Source organism: Sinocyclocheilus rhinocerous, unplaced genomic scaffold (genome assembly GCF_001515625.1).
Source record: "Sinocyclocheilus rhinocerous isolate Xijiao unplaced genomic scaffold, SAMN03320098_v1.1 scaffold111, whole genome shotgun sequence".
Lineage (NCBI taxonomy): Eukaryota > Metazoa > Chordata > Actinopteri > Cypriniformes > Cyprinidae > Sinocyclocheilus > Sinocyclocheilus rhinocerous.
In genome coordinates this window covers 1,184,217-1,203,623 of record NW_015642811.1, presented here as the reverse complement: position 1 = coordinate 1,203,623, position 19,407 = coordinate 1,184,217, and the positions used below count along the sequence as shown (strand labels likewise).

Sequence of the window (19,407 nt, the reverse complement as noted above, 5' to 3'; positions counted from 1 at the left end):
ATATATTAGTATATGTGAAGCAATAATCATGCATTTATTTCCAAACATATCTGTAGTTCATGGTATTGGGTAAAGCGTGGTTCACCTCTTTTTTTCTTCTTCAGTAAATCGGTCTCCTGCAGGACAACAATATCCTTGGCAACGGGTCCCATATCCTCTGTTCTCACTTCAACCTCCACCTCAGAAAAAAGCTCCTCTGCAGAGATTGAGATCTATTGTTATTTTTACTCTTCACACAAATGTGATATACTGAGTAAGTAGTAGTAATTTGTTAGGTTAGGTTAGCCTGTATTACAGCATGCAGTGCATGTGTAGATGTAAATCTCACCTGTGCTGCGATCGCCCTGCAAGCTGGCCGGTGAATCCATGTGCAGCAGAGCTTCAGCTGCTTCAATAGTTTTATCATGCACAGAGACCTCCACTAAGAGAGAGAGAGGGAAAAAAGTTGTTTTAGTGCTCTCCCCATTGTCTCATAGTTCATGTCAGGTTTATTCTTATGTCTGCCCCATAATTTAGACACCGCTTTGGAGTCCACAAGCTTGAATATGCCCTTCTCTTTCTGAGTCCACTTAATGTACTTTGGACAGGTTTCCTTGTCCTGCAGAAGGTCCAATAGGAACTCCCACAGGTAAGTAGTTGAGCCTGTTAGAGTCAGACTTAGAAGTTGTGGCACCAGAAAAAAAAAATCTCTTGCACAAATAAACAAACAGAAATGCTCACCCTTGCTGTCTTTTGATTTCCTCTTATAGACCATATCCAGAGAACCATCACAGAAACTCCGTGGAGCTCTGGGTTTTCGTCCTGCTGGGGAAGACCACAGCAAAACAAATGAATCTCTTCCAAAAAATTACACAGTTTTCAACTATGCTAAGTTGACTTTTGCACTTAGGTAATGTAATTAAGGAGTTGAGCTGAAAGCACACTTAAGTAAATGCAATGTACTAATATATATATATCCCATATCCTCTGTTCTCACTTCCACCTCCACCTCAGATAAAAGCTCCTCTGCAGAGATTGAGATCTATTGTTATTTTTACTCTTCACACAAATGTGATATACTGAGTAAGTAGTAGTAATTTGTTAGGTTAGGTTAGCCTGTATTACAGCATGCAGTGCATGTATGTATGTAAATCTCACCTGTGCTGCGATCGCCCTGCAAGCTGGCCGGTGAATCCATGTGCAGCAGAGCTTCAGCTGCTTCAATAGTTTTATCATGCACAGAGACCTCCACTAAGAGAGAGAGAGGGAAAAAAGTTGTTTTTTTTTCCTCGCACAATAAAAACAAGCAAACAAATTGCATACATACAATCATTTAAATACTCTGTTCTAAAACAAAAATCCTCTTGCTATCTGTTTATTAAGACTATAATGTAAAAACAGATGTTACAGGACCAAAAAATGATTCAAGAAGATCAAAATTGAGCTTGCTTTTGATTAAAAGAGCATTCTGTGTTCATAAATATTTTCCAGTACATAAAGTAATAAATTGGCGGTAAAGGAAAAAAAATATTTCTATTTCGATGTTCATTGGCTACACTGCATCTTACAAAACAATTCTAAGCGCTCATTGGCCAGGCGTCCTGTCACTCAACGACCTATAACGCCTATAAGTATACTTCCGCCCTAAACTTCGAAAACGAAAAGCGTATTTTTAATAATATATTTGATATACTGCACCCAGCGAAAGTGCTTGAATAGTTCTCTGCATCAAATACAATAAATCGAAACGTTACTTGTTTATAAAACCAAACGTTTACAACGCTTTTCGCATCAATCTCGACTTAGTCTCATAAAACCAAAAGCTAACCAATGCAGATTTCTTACATGACGCTTTTCATGTAAAAAAAAGCAAACCCGCACCCGTTATCCTTCAAAATATACCGCAACAAATTTGTTAATTGTTGTCTTCGTGAAAAGACATCAGTAAAAAACAGAACCGTTAGCTGATTTAAACAATCAAAGCCAACAAAAATTAAACGGCGGCTACAAAACATTTTAACCCTCAAGCTCTACCGCAAACCCTGTTATAAACACTTTAACAGACAGCGTGGCTAAGACGCAAAAAGAAAACAAACACACTTCCTGGTTCCGACAATCAGCATCAATCCGCTAAGAACAAATCATAACTCCAACTGACTGTAAACGAACAATTTTGAATATACACAACACCGATGGCACACATTACTCTAAGAACACAGAATAAAGTGTCGCTAAAACAAAAGAGCAAGAAATCATTTAGTATTACTTAAACTTGGCGCACGGGTTGACGACAGCTGCTCTTCACTTCCTGGTTGTCAAACGCTTCTTTTGCATCCTTCACTTCAACAGGAGCCCAGTGCTCGTTACCTCAAATCACGTGCCACACTTATGTGATGAGTGATGTATATTTTATTGTTTACTATCTTTGAGTAAATCGAACTGGTGTTTAGATAACATTGTGAAACCGAGTAGTCATACCAGCTGCATGCTGTATAAAAACGATCAATAATCTCTAAAATTATACAAATAATTACCAATATCTCTCAGTCTTCAGTTACAAAGACCACAATGCAACTATACATAAGCTTCCCTTCTGCGTTTTTAAAAGGTAAATAGAATTCTGAGCAGTCAATGTTGTATTTAGCATGTTTGAGCACAGAAAACAAAACAAAATAATACAAACAAAATACAGAACAAAAATAATACAAAACCATAGTTTCCATCCAGATTAAAGTTTGCATAACCTATTTACCCTTTTCCATGTGTTTCAAGTGTACTAATCCTACACAAATTATACTGTCAAGAAGCTTTGTTTTTCTAATGTGTATCTTTTATAACTTCCACAAAAACGCCACAAGATGTCCCTGTTTAGCTGTTCCTGCTCTTAAAAGAAAATTAAGCCCTCTAAAAAAAATACAGGGCATATTTGGAAAAGACTCTAAAATCACCATCATGTTTAGTGGTAAACATGGTAATTCAAACAAGTCAATGCAGTCATGTTTTTCTGGGTTTTCAGAATTAGGTTTATTGTTTAGTTACACACACAAAAACAAGTGCTACAACTTGACTACCTCACTGATTGCTCTTTCAAGCAAACGCATAATACAGCATTTTCCTTGCATGGAAATACAGCCCTCTAACAATTGTGAGAATTACTGCTTACCTGCTGCCATCTCTTGCAACTCAGTCTCCACAACCTGTTCCTCAGCCACATCCTGCACCAGGTAGGTATTCTGATCATCATAGACTAACACCTGAGCAGCATAACACTGCTCCACATCAGCACTATTCACCTGTTCCACTATCACTGCAGGGCAGGCCTTCTCTCCGTCAGCCTCCACCCCATCAGGACAATACTCCTGGGAAAAAACAAACACTTTGAGTTTCCTTAAAATGTTTTTAATGTAGATTTTAGTTAAGCTGCAATTCTAATATGAGAGGGTGTATTTTGTACAAATGCGGACTTCACCTGCTGAGCTTCCTCATCTCCAGCGACATACTCCAATATATTCCCTCCACTATCTACAATCACCACAGTGGTCATGACTCATTCCTCTGTGTCAGAACCGCACTTATCCACTGCGCCCCTGCTGATGACCTTGAGTGACGTCACAGCCTGAGAAATAAAAACAGTCAATGGTAAATGCAGTGTGGAAAACACTGTGCGTAAAATATTAATATCTTTAAACCATACCCCTCAACATACTGTTCAGACAAATCATTGTAAATTAATTAAACTATTTAAGAATTAAAATCTCCCAAAGGCATTTGTACTAAATCTTGTGACTACTTAGGTCAACAGGGTACGGATATCATCTGATGTCTTTTCAGTTGGCATGGAAATAATCTAATATTAATAAAGAGCACAAGCAGACCTTCAGGCAAACAAATGCACACACACGCAGAAACAAAACAAGAAAACGGAAGAGGCCTGTATCCTGTTGGCAAAAGTGATCTCAGCCCAATCATATTCACGGTTTCAGTTTTTTTTTTCTCAAAAGAAAAACCCCTAAGGGTTGTGCCCATTTCATGCCCCATCTTTGCTTTTAATTTCCTCTACTGTGTTGCCCTTTATCACGGTTTTCCATCAAGCATAACAAAATGTAAACACTGATACTAGACCCTGACTAGGGGTCTGTTATATTACTGACATACAAATAGCGCCTCCATTCTCCTGCAATAACATATTGTATCAACTGATTTTTTTAACAAGGAGTGGCCAAATTTGAAATATTAACAGTGAATAGAAAACAAATGAGAAACAAATGAAATTTTATAGAAAAAAACACCCACGAATCATTAGTTCGGTAAACAAACGCTTGAGGTATAACTTAAACAGCCGCGCTAAAAACAAACCGCCTTCTTTCTAATGATGGCTAAATGAATTAACTTTAACCTCTTATGTATGTATACATAGAAATATCTGATATTTCTCACCGTTTGGTGCACCTCAAGACAGTCGAGTGCACTCTGTCATAAGGTTAGCATGCTAACCATGCTAATGAGACTGATGTTAAAGCGGGTCAACTTGCGCGAACTGCTCGCTGATAAAGAGCACGCATGCATGCGATAGACAGATGTCTATTTGGTCAATGTAAAATATAAAAAGATATGAGTTTTGACAGGCTGCGTTGGTGTAGTAGCTAATGTTTTCCGTAGCTGGTCTCGGGCCTCCCGTTGCAGGATCTGACTGACGAACTGCGCAGCAACCGTAACTGACGTAACATACACCCTTGTCAGGTGCGCGCGCGCTCAAATTTCAACAAGCTCAATTTAAAAACACAATAAACAAAAAATAATGGGATAGAGATCATGACATAAATAAACTATTTTTAATACTATCACAATAAATAATATCATAATAATATATTTAAATTAGCAAATGTTTCCGGGCGAGGTAGCAGGCAGATATAATATAATATAGACAATGTAGTACATCACCTCGCTATATTTCAAATATACAATAATATAATTGAAATCGCAATCTGTACAGTCGTAACCTCAGACAAATTTCTATTACTAATAATGTCCTGAAAATGCTTCTCCTGAAATCACCAAAATAAGGTCATTCCCAAATCTAATATTGCAGTTTAATAACAGAGAAATCTGCACTGAAGCGCCTGATAATGAAACAATCACACAAAAATGTGTTTTAACTCTTTATTTTTCTTTGACATACATTCACAGTTAAAAAAAACCTAGTTAGGGCCTACAGTGAAAGAGAAGCCTCATAAGAGCACATGAACATCCCTAACCCTTAAAACAAAAACAGAAAAGAACTCGTGAAAACACCATTTCTACTGAACCATGCTTCCCATTATTCCCTCACATTCACATTATGTAGTTGCAATCTTACTTATAACGTCCCTTTTGAAATATGAAGGAAATAAGAGACAAAATTGTTAGGTCTTTTTTTTTTTTTTTACATTTTATTATTATTATTTTTATTTATCTGACCTTAATTTCCTTTGTGGATCCACATATGCCTGTCTACCAGTCTAAAATCTCAAATCATATGAGCATCAAAACTGTAGTATCAGTAATAGTGTAACGTTAGCGTAACAGATTTGGGGACCTTGTTTTTGCCACATAAAGCAAAGGAATTTATTTATGTATTTGCGAAACAAGTTTTATAATCACAAGAGAAGAGAGAACAGCAAAACAAAGGCAAAGGAGTGCAGCAGTGGGGTCTGCCTTTTGGATAACATTGTAGAGACTCGCTTTAGAAATGAATACTGGAATGTGACTTGTAACATGGCTTATTGTTGTATTGACTATATTGGTAAAGGTAATCGGTTTGTCAGTTGTTTTTTGACCTAGTCATGTCCCATTGGTAATGCCAGCTGGTTACTATAATACTGGTTACTAGAAAAAGGAGAACACTGTCTTTTCAAGCTGAGGTAGAGCGGTACAAAAAATAATAATAGTGCTAATTCATAAATAATGCAAATGAAAAATAGATTGAAGACAGAGGAGAACCAGAAAACTGATGGCCAGCATGCAGGTATGACAGTGTTTGTGGCAAACGTGTAGCCCTGCTGGTTGCAACTATTGACATGCCAATTCCAAGACATGTCCTATAATGTGATGTTTGAGGTAGGGTTCACTATAGTATAGGCTCCAATGTGCAGTTGAGTCAAAAAGAGTGGAGTTCCATTTAAAAAGGCTATAAATATAGGTCACAGCTTTTCATGCATATTATTATTATTTTCAAGAAACTTTTGTCTCACATCAGAGTGAAGTGAATGTTCACATGAAGTAACCACTCTCCAGTGGAGAGCATGTCAGTGGAAATAGAGTATTATTTTGAGCTGAGTCGGAAGGAAACTGCATTCTGGGCCCAGTGTAAGGATTACTGAAATCCAGGGGCTCAAGGAAATGGGGAAGGCACATCACTAATTGTTTATCAGGGAACCGGTTTACTATCCCAGGACATCGGACTGCTCCCAACTGAGAAAATGCAAAACAAGAATGAAAATATCATGTCAATATACACTACCTTTTAAAGGTTTGGATCGGTAAGATTGGTTAATGTTTTTAAAGAAGTCTCTTGTGCTCAATAAAGTTTCTAATTTAATATATATATTTTTTTAAATCGAAGTATTATATAATAGACTATAATAGAGATGTTTACATTTCCAAACATTACATTTGATACAAATATAAAATTTAAATTACTATTATTAGAAAATATATTATGTATTATATTATTAAAACACAAACGAACATAGAAAACATGATTTTCATAATATGATGTTACCTTTTTTAGTTGGTGTTAATACATCTGCACTTTAAGCATACGGTGCTTGCCCTAGGAACAACATTAAAAAGTAACATTTGTATAATAAAAAGAATGTCAAAGTATGTCAAGAATTTACATCAGAATACACACGCCTTTGTCTTAATATATCTTACCATCTTCTAGCTAATTCACTATTAATCTAATTTCAAGTATTTGTCAAGCAATGATTCTGTTAATCCACATTTTTTGCTCCCATCATTATTTTCTTAACTAGTTAACCAGCAGTGCATTGTTAAACCAGATTACCTGTTACCTGTCCCGATGGCTCTTCACCATCATCAGGGGCTGGGATGATCTTGCCAGTCACGGGTGACACACCGAGCACCATTGGCTTCTTTTCTGTTTTGGGAGCTCCCTCCAAGACAACCAGTATGTAGTGTCGTTTGGGCTCTTCCGAAGGTGCACTTGACGTTTCAGCTGGAGCAACTTCCTCAGTGACCACTATGCTTGCAACATCTGGTTCCACAACTGGACTTGCTGCTTGTTCCTCGACTATACTTACTGGAGCCTCCACAACTGCACTTTCTGCAATCACCTCTTCTGCCTTCACTTCCTCAACCACTGAAATATCCTCTTCTGCTACTTTGGCTGCAAGTGTTTCCTCAAATTCTTCAGTCGCTACAACAGGTGCGCCTTCAGTTACAAAGGAAACGGCTGCCTCTTCTGGCACAGGGGCAACAGGCATCTCTTCTATCACTGGGGCAACTGATACCTCCTCTGCTTCTGGGGCAATAGGTGTCTCTTCTGTCACTGGGGCAACTAAAACTTCCTCTTCTATCACAGGGATATCAGATGCTTCTTCTGAGGATACTGGAGAATCAACTGGTGTCTCCTTTACAACTGGAGCCACTTCTACCACTGCTGCAACAGCTAGTTCTTCTACAACTGGGGAAACTGGTGCTGCTTCAATCACTGGAGCAACAAATACTTCTGCTGCTGCTGAATCAACTGGTGTCTCCTCTGCTACTGGAGACTCTTCTACCACTGTGGCAACAGGCTCATCTACAACAGGGGAAACTGATATTACTTCTGTCACTGGAGGACTGGACAATTGCTCTGCTACAGGAGGCTCTTCTATTACAGTGGCATCTGGTGCCTCTGCTACTAGAGAAGCTGGTTCCTCCTCCATCACTGGAGCAATAGGTGCCACCTCTGTTACTGGTACATTTTCCAAATGATCTGTTGTAGGAACCTCAGTGGGCATCTCTGGTAGAGCTTCAACTGACACATCTTCCACGGATACAGACTCCACAGGAACAGCCTCGATCACGGAGGCAGCAGCCAGCTTTACTGTTTCTGCTGCTGCTGTGCTAACCGACCCTACAAGACATAATCAAGCCACCCAATAATCACACACACAAAAAAACAGACATTAGATGTTTGAGGAATTAAAATGACTTATTTAAAGGTTTTATAACTGTCAATTTTAAGGTCAAATTGATTATAAATTGTCATTTCTCGGTGTGTGTGTCTGGAGTTTAAAACAAAAGATTAATCTAGACACAGACAAAATAGGAAAAATAGAAATGAGACTACTAAAAGTAGAGTACAGAGGTTCATCCCCACTACATTAGTGTTAGTTTTAACACCAAAGAAAAGAGCTTAAGTAAAGTTTAGTGCATTCCGGTATGATCTATGGTGTCTATCTTTGCATTTCACAGAATGTAAAGACTTTCAGCGAGTATCATTATGCATGATCACAGCATGCAGCTCCATTTAGGGGTTTCCCATCATTCAGAACATACATTAAGAGGCTTTACTGCCAAATATCACTTAGAAAGGGGCACACCACAAGTATAACTACAGCAAAAGTTAAGAAATAAAACAACTCTTTATGTAGAGATGATATTATAGGTTATAATGTACAACACCAAGGACCTTTACACTAAATGCAGCATTTTAAAACATTACTTTTAAAACAGAGGATGAACTTGTGTTAAAGATGTTATATTTCAGTTTGTAAAAGCAGAATGTTTTCAGAAAAAAATTAAACAGAATATTTTTGATATTTATCAATTTCATTTTATTAATTGGCTTTGAATCCCTTATCCACTTTTATTACACGATTGCAATTTCCAAATAAATGAGCAGTTTCATTAATCACACAACACATGACCTTCTTGGTAGGTTACTGAGTTCCTTGTCAGTTCAGTCATACAGAGGAATATAAAGGGAAAACTAATACAGAAACACATCTGGCCTAGTTGCTAGGGAGCAAAACATTCACAGTTTTCACAATTTTAACTGGCGTGTACCAACTAAGTGATATCTGGCAGAGAAGCATGTTTTCGACTGAACTGTTACTGTTATTACAAAACAACAAATAACTACATACAGCAGTACATTTGTTTTTTGTGCCTCAAATAGCAGATAAGGCAGGATAGAAGGCTGACAGAATGACAGAAGGCTGGCTCAGATTTGTGAGAAGATTGAGAGTGAAGCTAAGAGTAAGAAGGAGAACAGGAGTAGATGGTCTGAAGTGTGTCCATTGGAATGTTTGGTCACAGAGCTTCAACTGACACATCTTCCACGGATACAGACTCCACAGGAACAGCCTCGATCACGGAGGCAGCAGCCAGCTTTACTGTTTCTGCTGCTGCTGTGCTAACCGACCCTACAAGACATAATCAAGCCACCCAATAATCACACACACAAAAAAACAGACATTAGATGTTTGAGGAATTAAAATGACTTATTTAAAGGTTTTATAACTGTCAATTTTAAGGTCAAATTGATTATAAATTGTCATTTCTCGGTGTGTGTGTCTGGAGTTTAAAACAAACGATTAATCTAGACACAGACAAAATAGGAAAAATAGAAATGAGACTACTAAAAGTAGAGTACAGAGGTTCATCCCCACTACATTAGTGTTAGTTTTAACACCAAAGAAAAGAGCTTAAGTAAAGTTTAGTGCATTCCGGTATGATCTATGGTGTCTATCTTTGCATTTCACAGAATGTAAAGACTTTCAGCGAGTATCATTATGCATGATCACAGCATGCAGCTCCATTTAGGGGTTTCCCATCATTCAGAACATACATTAAGAGGCTTTACTGCCAAATATCACTTAGAAAGGGGCACACCACAAGTATAACTACAGCAAAAGTTAAGAAATAAAACAACTCTTTATGTAGAGATGATATTATAGGTTATAATGTACAACACCAAGGACCTTTACACTAAATGCAGCATTTTAAAACATTACTTTTAAAACAGAGGATGAACTTGTGTTAAAGATGTTATATTTCAGTTTGTAAAAGCAGAATGTTTTCAGAAAAAAATTAAACAGAATATTTTTGATATTTATCAATTTCATTTTATTAATTGGCTTTGAATCCCTTATCCACTTTTATTACACGATTGCAATTTCCAAATAAATGAGCAGTTTCATTAATCACACAACACATGACCTTCTTGGTAGGTTACTGAGTTCCTTGTCAGTTCAGTCATACAGAGGAATATAAAGGGAAAACTAATACAGAAACACATCTGGCCTAGTTGCTAGGGAGCAAAACATTCACAGTTTTCACAATTTTAACTGGCGTGTACCAACTAAGTGATATCTGGCAGAGAAGCATGTTTTCGACTGAACTGTTACTGTTATTACAAAACAACAAATAACTACATACAGCAGTACATTTGTTTTTTGTGCCTCAAATAGCAGATAAGGCAGGATAGAAGGCTGACAGAATGACAGAAGGCTGGCTCAGATTTGTGAGAAGATTGAGAGTGAAGCTAAGAGTAAGAAGGAGAACAGGAGTAGATGGTCTGAAGTGTGTCCATTGGAATGTTTGGTCACATGTAACAAAAAGCAGCAACTTTGGATTCTCACAGTGGTTTCTACCGTTATCAATACTTGAAAAAAAATTATAATTTTGTTCAAGTTATAATCTATATAATTTTCAGCAAAATCCAGGAATATAATAAAAATATACACAATAAGCTGTGTGCTATATAGTGGGATGACATTATTGCAAATCAAGCATCAAATCCTGTTGTATAACACATCGATGCAAAAAGAGGAGGTAAAGTATGATGAAGACTATACAGTTAATCACATACACTGTCATTTAGTTAATGTGTCTCTGAGCACCTTAAAACTTCAGTTTATGACTAAAGAATCTACTTCCAAGAGAGGAAAAATGAGTAAGACCTGCAGTATCTGAGCAATAAAATCTCTCTTAATTTTGTTCAAGTACCATGTTTTGTTCTTTTTTGGATGTAAGGGTAACATGTTTGGATAAAGTGAGACAGTGACCATTTTGCTGTATAGGACATTTGAGTCTTCCGTATCTTGTGTGTGTGTGTGGGTGAGTGTTTGAGTACCCATGAGCCATTTAGGACTCTGTACTAGTAGCCTCTGCTACTGCCTCCTCTTGGGGGGCTGGTGGCATACTGTTGCTCTGTGACGCCGGCTCTTCAGCTTGGATAACAGGAGTTACGACAGCCTCTGCTGCTGCTTCTACTTCCTCTGCTACCTTCTGCACTTCTTCTGCCACCGCTGCCACCTCCTCTGCGGTTTCATGAACAACCCCCGCCACCTCAGCAACCACCTCTGCAGTCTCTGCAACAGTCTCGGTAACCTTTTCCACAACGGTCTCAAGAGTTCCCACCTTCCCTCTGGTGGCCTCGGCTGTTTCCAGCAAGACCTCAGGTGCCTCAGCAGGAACATCCTCCTCGGCTGTGCTTTCTACAGTTTCTGCCACCTCTCCTTCCTCTGCACTAGCTTCTTCTAAACAGACAACAGAGAAGAAAGAACAATTAGGCATCAAGCTACGTTTTCATTTTTAGCACACTCATGCTCACTTTTGAATCTCACATAGAAATGACAGGAGTGTAATGATACCTAGACATTTATTGACAGTTTTTGTAAGGTGTTAATATAATCACCAATATCTATAACTTTACTTTCCTAATATTCATAAATTAACAATCTTTTGAGAACTGTACTAACTGCAAATAATATATAATAATATAATCAACTATTTAATACTTTATAATGATTTTAGTAAATGTAAGAAAAGTAATTATTACTCAAATAATTATTTTTATTATATAAATAGTAATGATAATTTAATTATTTAGTTGAAGTATAATATATTATGGTAGTATTCATTTAACTGAATTTAATTTATGCTAGTTACCTAAGAACATCAGTGCGGTTAAGAACATCCATATACACAGTAAAATGTTTACATTTGCCACCATGCCTTTCAAAATGCCTCACACACATCCATCTTATCAAATCTCCTGGAACCCCCAATAAATGGCTAAACGGGGAATATAAATCTAGCTTTGTCAAAATCACACACAACCCAATCACTGCAGGCAGCATGCAAAACCCAAGAATGAGGAGGGAGAGTAAAAAGAGAAACTGAACAGAAACAACAGGAAGAAAGGGGCTGGGAGGACAGGTGAGGAGAGGGAATACAAAGATGGTTGAGCCTTACCATCTGTTCAAAGTTAGCAGTACCAGCAACTCTGTGAATTCCAGCAACACAGAATAAAAACCAAAGGGGATTTGTTGTGTGCGTATTTAATTAGTTAACTCACAGGGAAGCAGTCTTTCAATTTCTACTGTATTACACCACAATTAACATTTTAAATAAGGGTTTAAAAATCAATGGAATGAAAAATATCAGTTCAATGGAAAAAGCAGGACTCATAACGACTTTAGCTCAGAAGAGAATCATCCAAAAAGTTCTGACTGAAGACTATAGGTGACCAGCCCAGACTGTCCGAATTAGTTTACTCTGGAAAGAGTCAGAACAAAGAGACAATTAGGAAAGTTAGGAAAAAGATTAGGTGAAGCTTTGAGTTCGTTGTTTAATATTCTGCTTTGGTATTTGAAAGACCACAGTATAATGTTTGTTTGTTTGTGTTTAACGTCATTCCAGCTTCTATGGCTATTTTCATGGCGAGAAATATTATGGCTGAATTATAACATGTTTTTATCATTTATTTTTGCTAAAAACTCCAAACACTGTATTTGGCTTAACTCTGTTAAAAATCTCTTCAAAAGAGTTAACTGAATAAAAAAAAAAAATCTCAATGAGTTAAAACCAGCACAATCTAATAAAACATGCTTAATGGATTTGGCAGAGAGAACATGTTGGAGGATCTTCCTCTAGTATTAAAAACTTGTGCGTCACGACCAATTCTACAGCGGGTATAAACAATCTGGTCCCATCAGTTAAAAAATTGTAGTCATTAAAATAGGAGCACAGGTAAGTAAGATGGGAAAAAGTGTTGTGAGAGAAAATGTGAGTGCACAGGGGTGCAGATGGATCATATACACAGTTTATTCAAGAGGAAAGTGACACAGTGTCAAAGAGAAAGCCACCCAGTTCTGATTAACAGGCTTTCCAACAAATAGGATCAGGGGATTAGGTGAGTTAGAAGGGTGACATGAGAACAACTCTTTAATCCAATCATACATTTATGCATTTGGCAGATGCCTTAATCCAAAGTGATTGCATTCAAGGTATCCATTTTATCAGATCATACTTTCCCCAGGAATTGAACCCATGAACTTGGCATTGTAAGTACCACACTCTACAGGAATGCTGTAGCGCAAATAACACCAAGACAAAAAATGCCATAAAAATGCATTGTTTCATCAAAATCAGTCTTGTTTAGCTCACTTTTCGGCTTCAGTCTGTGGAAGATCTAGGCTCTTTGGCATTGCAGTTCAGCCATTATTCTAGCAATATCTGCCCACTGTAGTGTCATTACAGGATATTTGCAAAACTTAAGTTGATCCTACTTGGCATATAGCAAATATTAATCAGAACAGGTCATAACCTATGTGCCAAGAATATAATCTTTGTCCGGTGTTTTGCAGCCAATAAGGTATCAGGATCGACTAAATGGGAGGAGACTGAAAAGTAGGGGGCGTCATCATTTAGTTAACCTTTGACTTTCAGAAATCAAGGCTATAATACAGTTCCAGTAATAACTCTCAAAAATACTTGTTATGCAGCAGTTCAGACCATGCAAGTTAAAGCACAAGTTAGTTTTAGTAAACTTCACTAAATGGATCCCATTTGTTTTGAGGCAAACAGATGTGTTACACAAACATTTAAAAGACAGAACTGTAATTTTTACATTTAAATATCATAATAAAGTTATTTATGGTACATCATGGAGAAATTATGACATAAAAAGATCACACATGAACTCACCATTGCCATTCTCCCCACCTAAAACAAACAAACAAACAAAACAAAAAAAATTTAATGATGGCACATTGTAATCTGAAATGTCAACGAACCCTGAAGCGGCTGTATAAAACTTTGTCAACAGTCACTCACTCATATCAGACCGCATTACAACACATAATATCTCCTTATTTATTATACTTGAATGCTGCTGTCATTTAGATAAGGCAGTTTAATAATGTTTGGCTCAGATGCTGGAGTGTTGGGCACGCTTGGATTTGATACAGTTATTTAATGTGGTGGAAAGGATTTGGCAGGACTGTGACGGTGAAGAGGGCAAATTTCAGCTGTCTAACATTATTGTTCCGACCACAAGATAAATGTGAGAGGGTGCCAAATGTCTTCCACATACCCCAACTCGAAGGGCTGCAATGTATTATTTATTAGATCTCATAATTTTGGATACAGACATAAGCTGACAATTTAGATCAGCATTCCTGATGCCACTGAGAATGAAATTCACAGGGTTACTACCAGCACTGTGTGAATAGCATTGTTTTCATTACATATGTCCAACAAGATTATCTGTATATGACCTTATGCCCGTATCTTTCATCTTGAGACAGCTATGCTAGTATTCAACTCCCTGTAGCCAGGTAAATGGTTTCTGCTCTTGCATCCTAGTTTTAACAGGCCATAGGAAAACCTGAATCCCAAAAGTGACACTGACAAAATTACAGCAATAAAATCTGATGTTTAACCAGACCATAGGTGAGACTTACTCTTGGGTGGCCATGGTTTGGGTTTCCAGTCAGACTTGGGACGAGCATCAATTTCAGAAACACGATCAACAAAACGCGCGTGGTCTGTTGCAACTGTTCTGTAAGCCTATCAGGCAATTCAATAAAGACATTAATTCATTCAACAAATGATCTGACATCAAACTAGATCATCAATGGTTTGAGTTTTAATCAGACTTACATATGCCACGGCACCGGCGAAGGCTCCACCGCAGAGGACGACATAAAGGAAATTCTCACCGGAGCCGCCAGGAGCTGACGACATGAGCCTCCGTGGAACTACTGCATAGAAAACAGAGGAGTAAGACCAAGATTTTGGATGTGTGCACATTATTAATTGAGGCAACAATGTAAGATATCCTTTCTCCCTCTCTCAGTTTCAAGATTGAATAAAGTTAATAGTTTAATAGAACTTTAAAATATGTTTTATAATAATGTTTTAGTCAAAGTGTCCGACACAGATTGACCTTCATGGCAGTCAAACCAGAGCTGCTCTCTGCCCAGTAGGTCACTGCCTGATTGGATTCTGGGCAATGGTTTTAGGTACCTGTAAATATTCCTGTCAGCATTCATCTAGATATGTATTGTGTTATTTCCATAACTCAAAAATATGGTGAAGGTAATCTTAAGTGAACAGCATTTTACACTATGGATGTGAAGTACTAAGTGGACTCCAAATAAAATAGATAATTCAGGTTTGTAACCCTCTATATACAAGTTTTACTGCAGCAGTTGTGTGTTTATTTAACGGTATACATATCAGTAAATTATTTCTCAATACATAAAAAGAATTATGCATTATTTTGTCTGTTTTCTTACATAAATATATAATATTTCATTTTATATTCTATGCTTCAATGACTATCAAAAACCTCTCCTTAGTGCTGACAGTTCCTTGTCCTAAAAAAAAAAGTTAGAGGGCAGGGAGCAACTTAAATTTAGAAAACCATCAGTGCAGTCCAATCATTCAGGACTGGAGGGCAAAGCTCATTCTGACACAAACTTTGTAGACTTTTTAAGGAGTATCTTCAATACTCTCATTAAGATAATCCAGTCACTCATGCCCAGCTAGAGTAAATAGGTTCTAGACACCTCTGTGTTATTTATACCAGCTAATCTGTTAATCTTTCCCAGGAGTCAAAGGGTGAACCAAACAGAAAGTGATACATGCTCGGTTAGACTACTAGGAACCAATGAAACTTTTTCAATGTCAGATGCTGATGACAAAATCTAATTTATAATTAATAATAATAATAATTTATGCATTTAGCAGACGCTTTTATCCAAAGCGACTTACAGTGCATCCAGGCTATACATTTTTTACCAGTATGTGTGTTCCCTGAGAATCGAACCCACGGCCTTCTGCGCTGCTCTACCACTGAGCCACAGGAACGCAACACTTAATTTAGTTTGGCAATAGCCAATATAATTCCTATATTTGCATAATACCATTTAACAACTGCAAATAAGAGATAAATGATGAAAGTAAACTCATATTTCACACAATATTTACAAAAAAAATAAAATTCACAATATGGCAGTAGTCTTGGTCTTATACTGACACCTAATGGTGTGGATGTAGCATAAAACAATGAATTAATGAATAAAACAATGTTTTTAGTTACCAAAAATGCCTTTTTGTTTGCAGTCAGTCATATTTATTTTATTCCACAAGTTTAAGTGTCCAATAATATATTTTTTTTACTTTAACAACTACATTAAAAGTTCACTATTTGCAACATAATTTACTCAACCTCATGCCTGTTGAAACCCATAAACTTTTTAACCCAACTAACCAGCAAATCTCCTTCCGCAAAGAGATTTATTACAGCTTGATACTGGAACGGCTGAGCGAACAAAAATTACAATGAAAGGCTTTAAGCAAGTGGTATCTGACAAGTGTAGGCCTACCGTCCCATCCGCTCATGGCTATTTGAGGAGATATTTAGTGGACAGGACAGACGGTGTGATTATATCTATGCTTATTTCAACATTTTCATGTAATATTCTTATTAACTGCATTACAAACATCCTAACCTAGATTTTCACATACATTTAACCAATACAATCAAGTACAGCCCTAAGGGCAGACAAATGTCTCGCTTCAAGAATGTCTGCGTGTTTATTTAAACAACCAGGGTTTCCCAACAGGGGTCTACTAACCCCCCCCCCCAGGGTACATAAAGGAATTGTGGGGGTTTGTAAGATTGAAATGCCAGTGCTAAATGAAATATAATAAGAAAAACAAATGTTTACAAGACTAAAGTAGAAAAACTCAGAACTATATGCACAAAGCCATAAGTGAACAAAACACTGAACTGAGTTTGAAAAAGCAAGAGCTAACACACAAAAATTCACCCTTAATGTATAAATACTTGTATCTAATAAATACGTACTAGTCAGAACTGAATAGTTGATATCTGAATGACAGATCCCCAGAGAAGTCAATGGCAAAAATGTGATACTAGTAACAATGGAATACTTACTAGTCATTATTGAAACAAGTACAAGTATCTAATACATAAGCGATAGTATGTTTAAAACTAGTATCCACACTGGAAAAAAATTATAATAGCATTTACTGTGAAACCTTTCACTCTGAATTGCTAGAAAATTTAACAAATAATTACAAAAAAACAGCAAGTAACATTGAAGTAAACATAATAATTAGGTAGAATTTTACATAGTCTTGCAAATCATACTCTAAAAATCTTTTAGCTTTATGTACAACTTTTAAAAAACCAGTCAGTGTAATAATTATTAGTAGCATATACCTAATGAAACAATACTGATATCTTTTAAAGGTACAAGTACCTAAAAAAAATAATATTAGTACCTAACGGAATGGATACAAGTATCTAAAAAAATATGTACTAGTAGCATGAAAATAGAGTAAGATTTAAGGATTAAATGTAAACGGCTTGCCATACAGCAGCCATAGGTCCGCGCGACCACGTAACCAACCACGTGAGCTGTACATGGAAACATACTATGGCACCCTGAGAACACTGAAGGTCACAAATCAAGCAGAATACTTACACCATGATGCCAAATGTCAAATTTCAACTTACTCCCTATTACGCAATTTCGTGTTTCATAATCCATTTAGTGACGACCGGAATGAATTTGACAGAACAATCATTAATCTAATCAAGTTCAAGAGCCTACAACAAACTTTTCGCAATGTTTAAAATGCACACGAATGGTCAATGTTTTTTTTTTTTTCAATAATACATCTCTGCAAAATGATTATTAGTGCAGATCTGCAGTGCCCAAGATGGCTACATTTTTGTGTGCTTGGTGCCAGGCTGCTGTTTGAGATGTGTACATTGTGTTCCCTGCAAATGACAATGCCAACATGTATTAGTATAGTAGGCGTGTAACTTCTGTCTGGCACTAAAAACGTATCTCGAAAGCCATTTAAAAATGTGGAGCACCAATAGGATCCGATGTTGAGACTGACCTTCATGTCCTCTTAACCCTAAACCACATGCCATCTGCCCAAATTTTTTTTAGTTTTTGTAAAATATTATGATACAGCTCGCTCAAGCACATTTTCATTGTAAGCAATAGTCGAAAGGCGTGAAATATCACAATTAAAGCCCAAAACGCACTGCAAATTACATGATTTACAGGAAAAATGAAACTTTACGAGACAGAGACACTGGTGCTCACCATCTCTGTTGAGCCGAGCGTGGTACAGGGACTGTCGCGCCAGAGGCCCACACCTCTGCCAGGCTGCTCTGCACGCAAACATCGTCCAAACTGCCACAGGAGGAAAGCAGCGTGCGAGACGAGTCCAATGGAGGCGCAATGAATGACTGAAAGTGCGGAGACAGTTGGATGGGAGGAGTGAACATGAGGGGAGGAGAAAGCGCTTGTCTGAATCCTCCCACTGCTGGGATTCCGTGGCACGCTACCAACCACATTGTTTGTTTAATTTATGCTACTTACATTGCAAAACTATCTATACCGTATTGACCCGAATATAAGACGATGTTTTTTTTCTTGGAAATACACCTGAAAAAACGCGGTCGTCTTATATTCAGGGTCTAGACTTTGACATGTCAATAATACACCCACAACACTAGGTGGCACCAAATACGCATAAAACGAGTGTGCCATGAAATACATAATGCGTGTTGTAAAGATCGCGAGTAAAAACAAAAGAAAAAGAAAACCTTACAGCTGCACGAGTCGTGACTGTCACGTTAGCCTGACGGGACCAAACTCCCTTTGTGATTTTAAAACGTAAGACAGAACCCAGATTTGAAGACTACAGTAAGATTTAACTTCTACTGTTAATAAGATTTTGGTAGGCTACTAATTAGATGGATAGCCTAAATGTCCTAATTCAGATGGGCTACCAGTTTTTTTTATTTTTTTTTATGGTATATCAAAAAGTGTATATTTTTTAAATGTGATTGTTGGTACATTTGACCAGTTTTTACCATACTTTCAAAACAAAAATTAAAATAGGAAAAATATGCAATATGAAAATAACTGAAGACAAAATGTGTTTTACTGAGAAAAAACAAGATCTGGTTTTTAAAAAGCCTTTTTCCAAAAGGTACATCTGGAAAAAGGGGGGGTCGTCTTATAATAGGGGTCGTCTTATATTCGGGCCAATACGGTATTTTCTCAAATAGTCTTTTTAGCCACGCTT

General features: G+C 37.2%; 2 protein-coding genes across 2 annotated transcripts in view; both read right to left on the bottom strand.

Moving 5' to 3' along the window:
- The window catches only part of elf2a (E74-like factor 2a (ets domain transcription factor)), a 6,145-nt gene extending 1,436 nt beyond the window's left edge, over nucleotides 1-4,709 (bottom strand). Inside the window, exons 1-9 of the mRNA XM_016573527.1 lie at nucleotides 4,417-4,709; nucleotides 3,449-3,595; nucleotides 3,143-3,338; nucleotides 1,138-1,230; nucleotides 943-1,005; nucleotides 721-804; nucleotides 505-642; nucleotides 329-421; nucleotides 86-196 (exon numbers count right to left, since the gene is read on the bottom strand). Of these exons, the coding sequence (XP_016429013.1) occupies nucleotides 86-196; nucleotides 329-421; nucleotides 505-642; nucleotides 721-804; nucleotides 943-1,005; nucleotides 1,138-1,230; nucleotides 3,143-3,338; nucleotides 3,449-3,523 (853 nt within the window). The 5' untranslated portion in view covers nucleotides 3,524-3,595; nucleotides 4,417-4,709. The remainder of the gene's footprint in view (nucleotides 1-85; nucleotides 197-328; nucleotides 422-504; nucleotides 643-720; nucleotides 805-942; nucleotides 1,006-1,137; nucleotides 1,231-3,142; nucleotides 3,339-3,448; nucleotides 3,596-4,416) is intronic.
- A 679-nt stretch (nucleotides 4,710-5,388) lies between these two features.
- On the bottom strand, nucleotides 5,389-18,574 carry mgarpa (mitochondria localized glutamic acid rich protein a). The gene is made up of 9 exons (XM_016573526.1): nucleotides 18,417-18,574; nucleotides 14,923-15,023; nucleotides 14,724-14,829; nucleotides 13,966-13,983; nucleotides 11,178-11,513; nucleotides 9,302-9,395; nucleotides 7,035-8,112; nucleotides 6,740-6,790; nucleotides 5,389-6,429 (listed from the first exon to the last, which is right to left on the bottom strand). Exons 1-8 carry the CDS (start codon nucleotides 18,496-18,498, stop codon nucleotides 6,755-6,757), a joined length of 1,851 nt encoding a protein of 616 aa, XP_016429012.1. The 5' UTR covers nucleotides 18,499-18,574; the 3' UTR covers nucleotides 5,389-6,429; nucleotides 6,740-6,754.
- Between the last annotated feature and the right edge of the window lie 833 nt (nucleotides 18,575-19,407).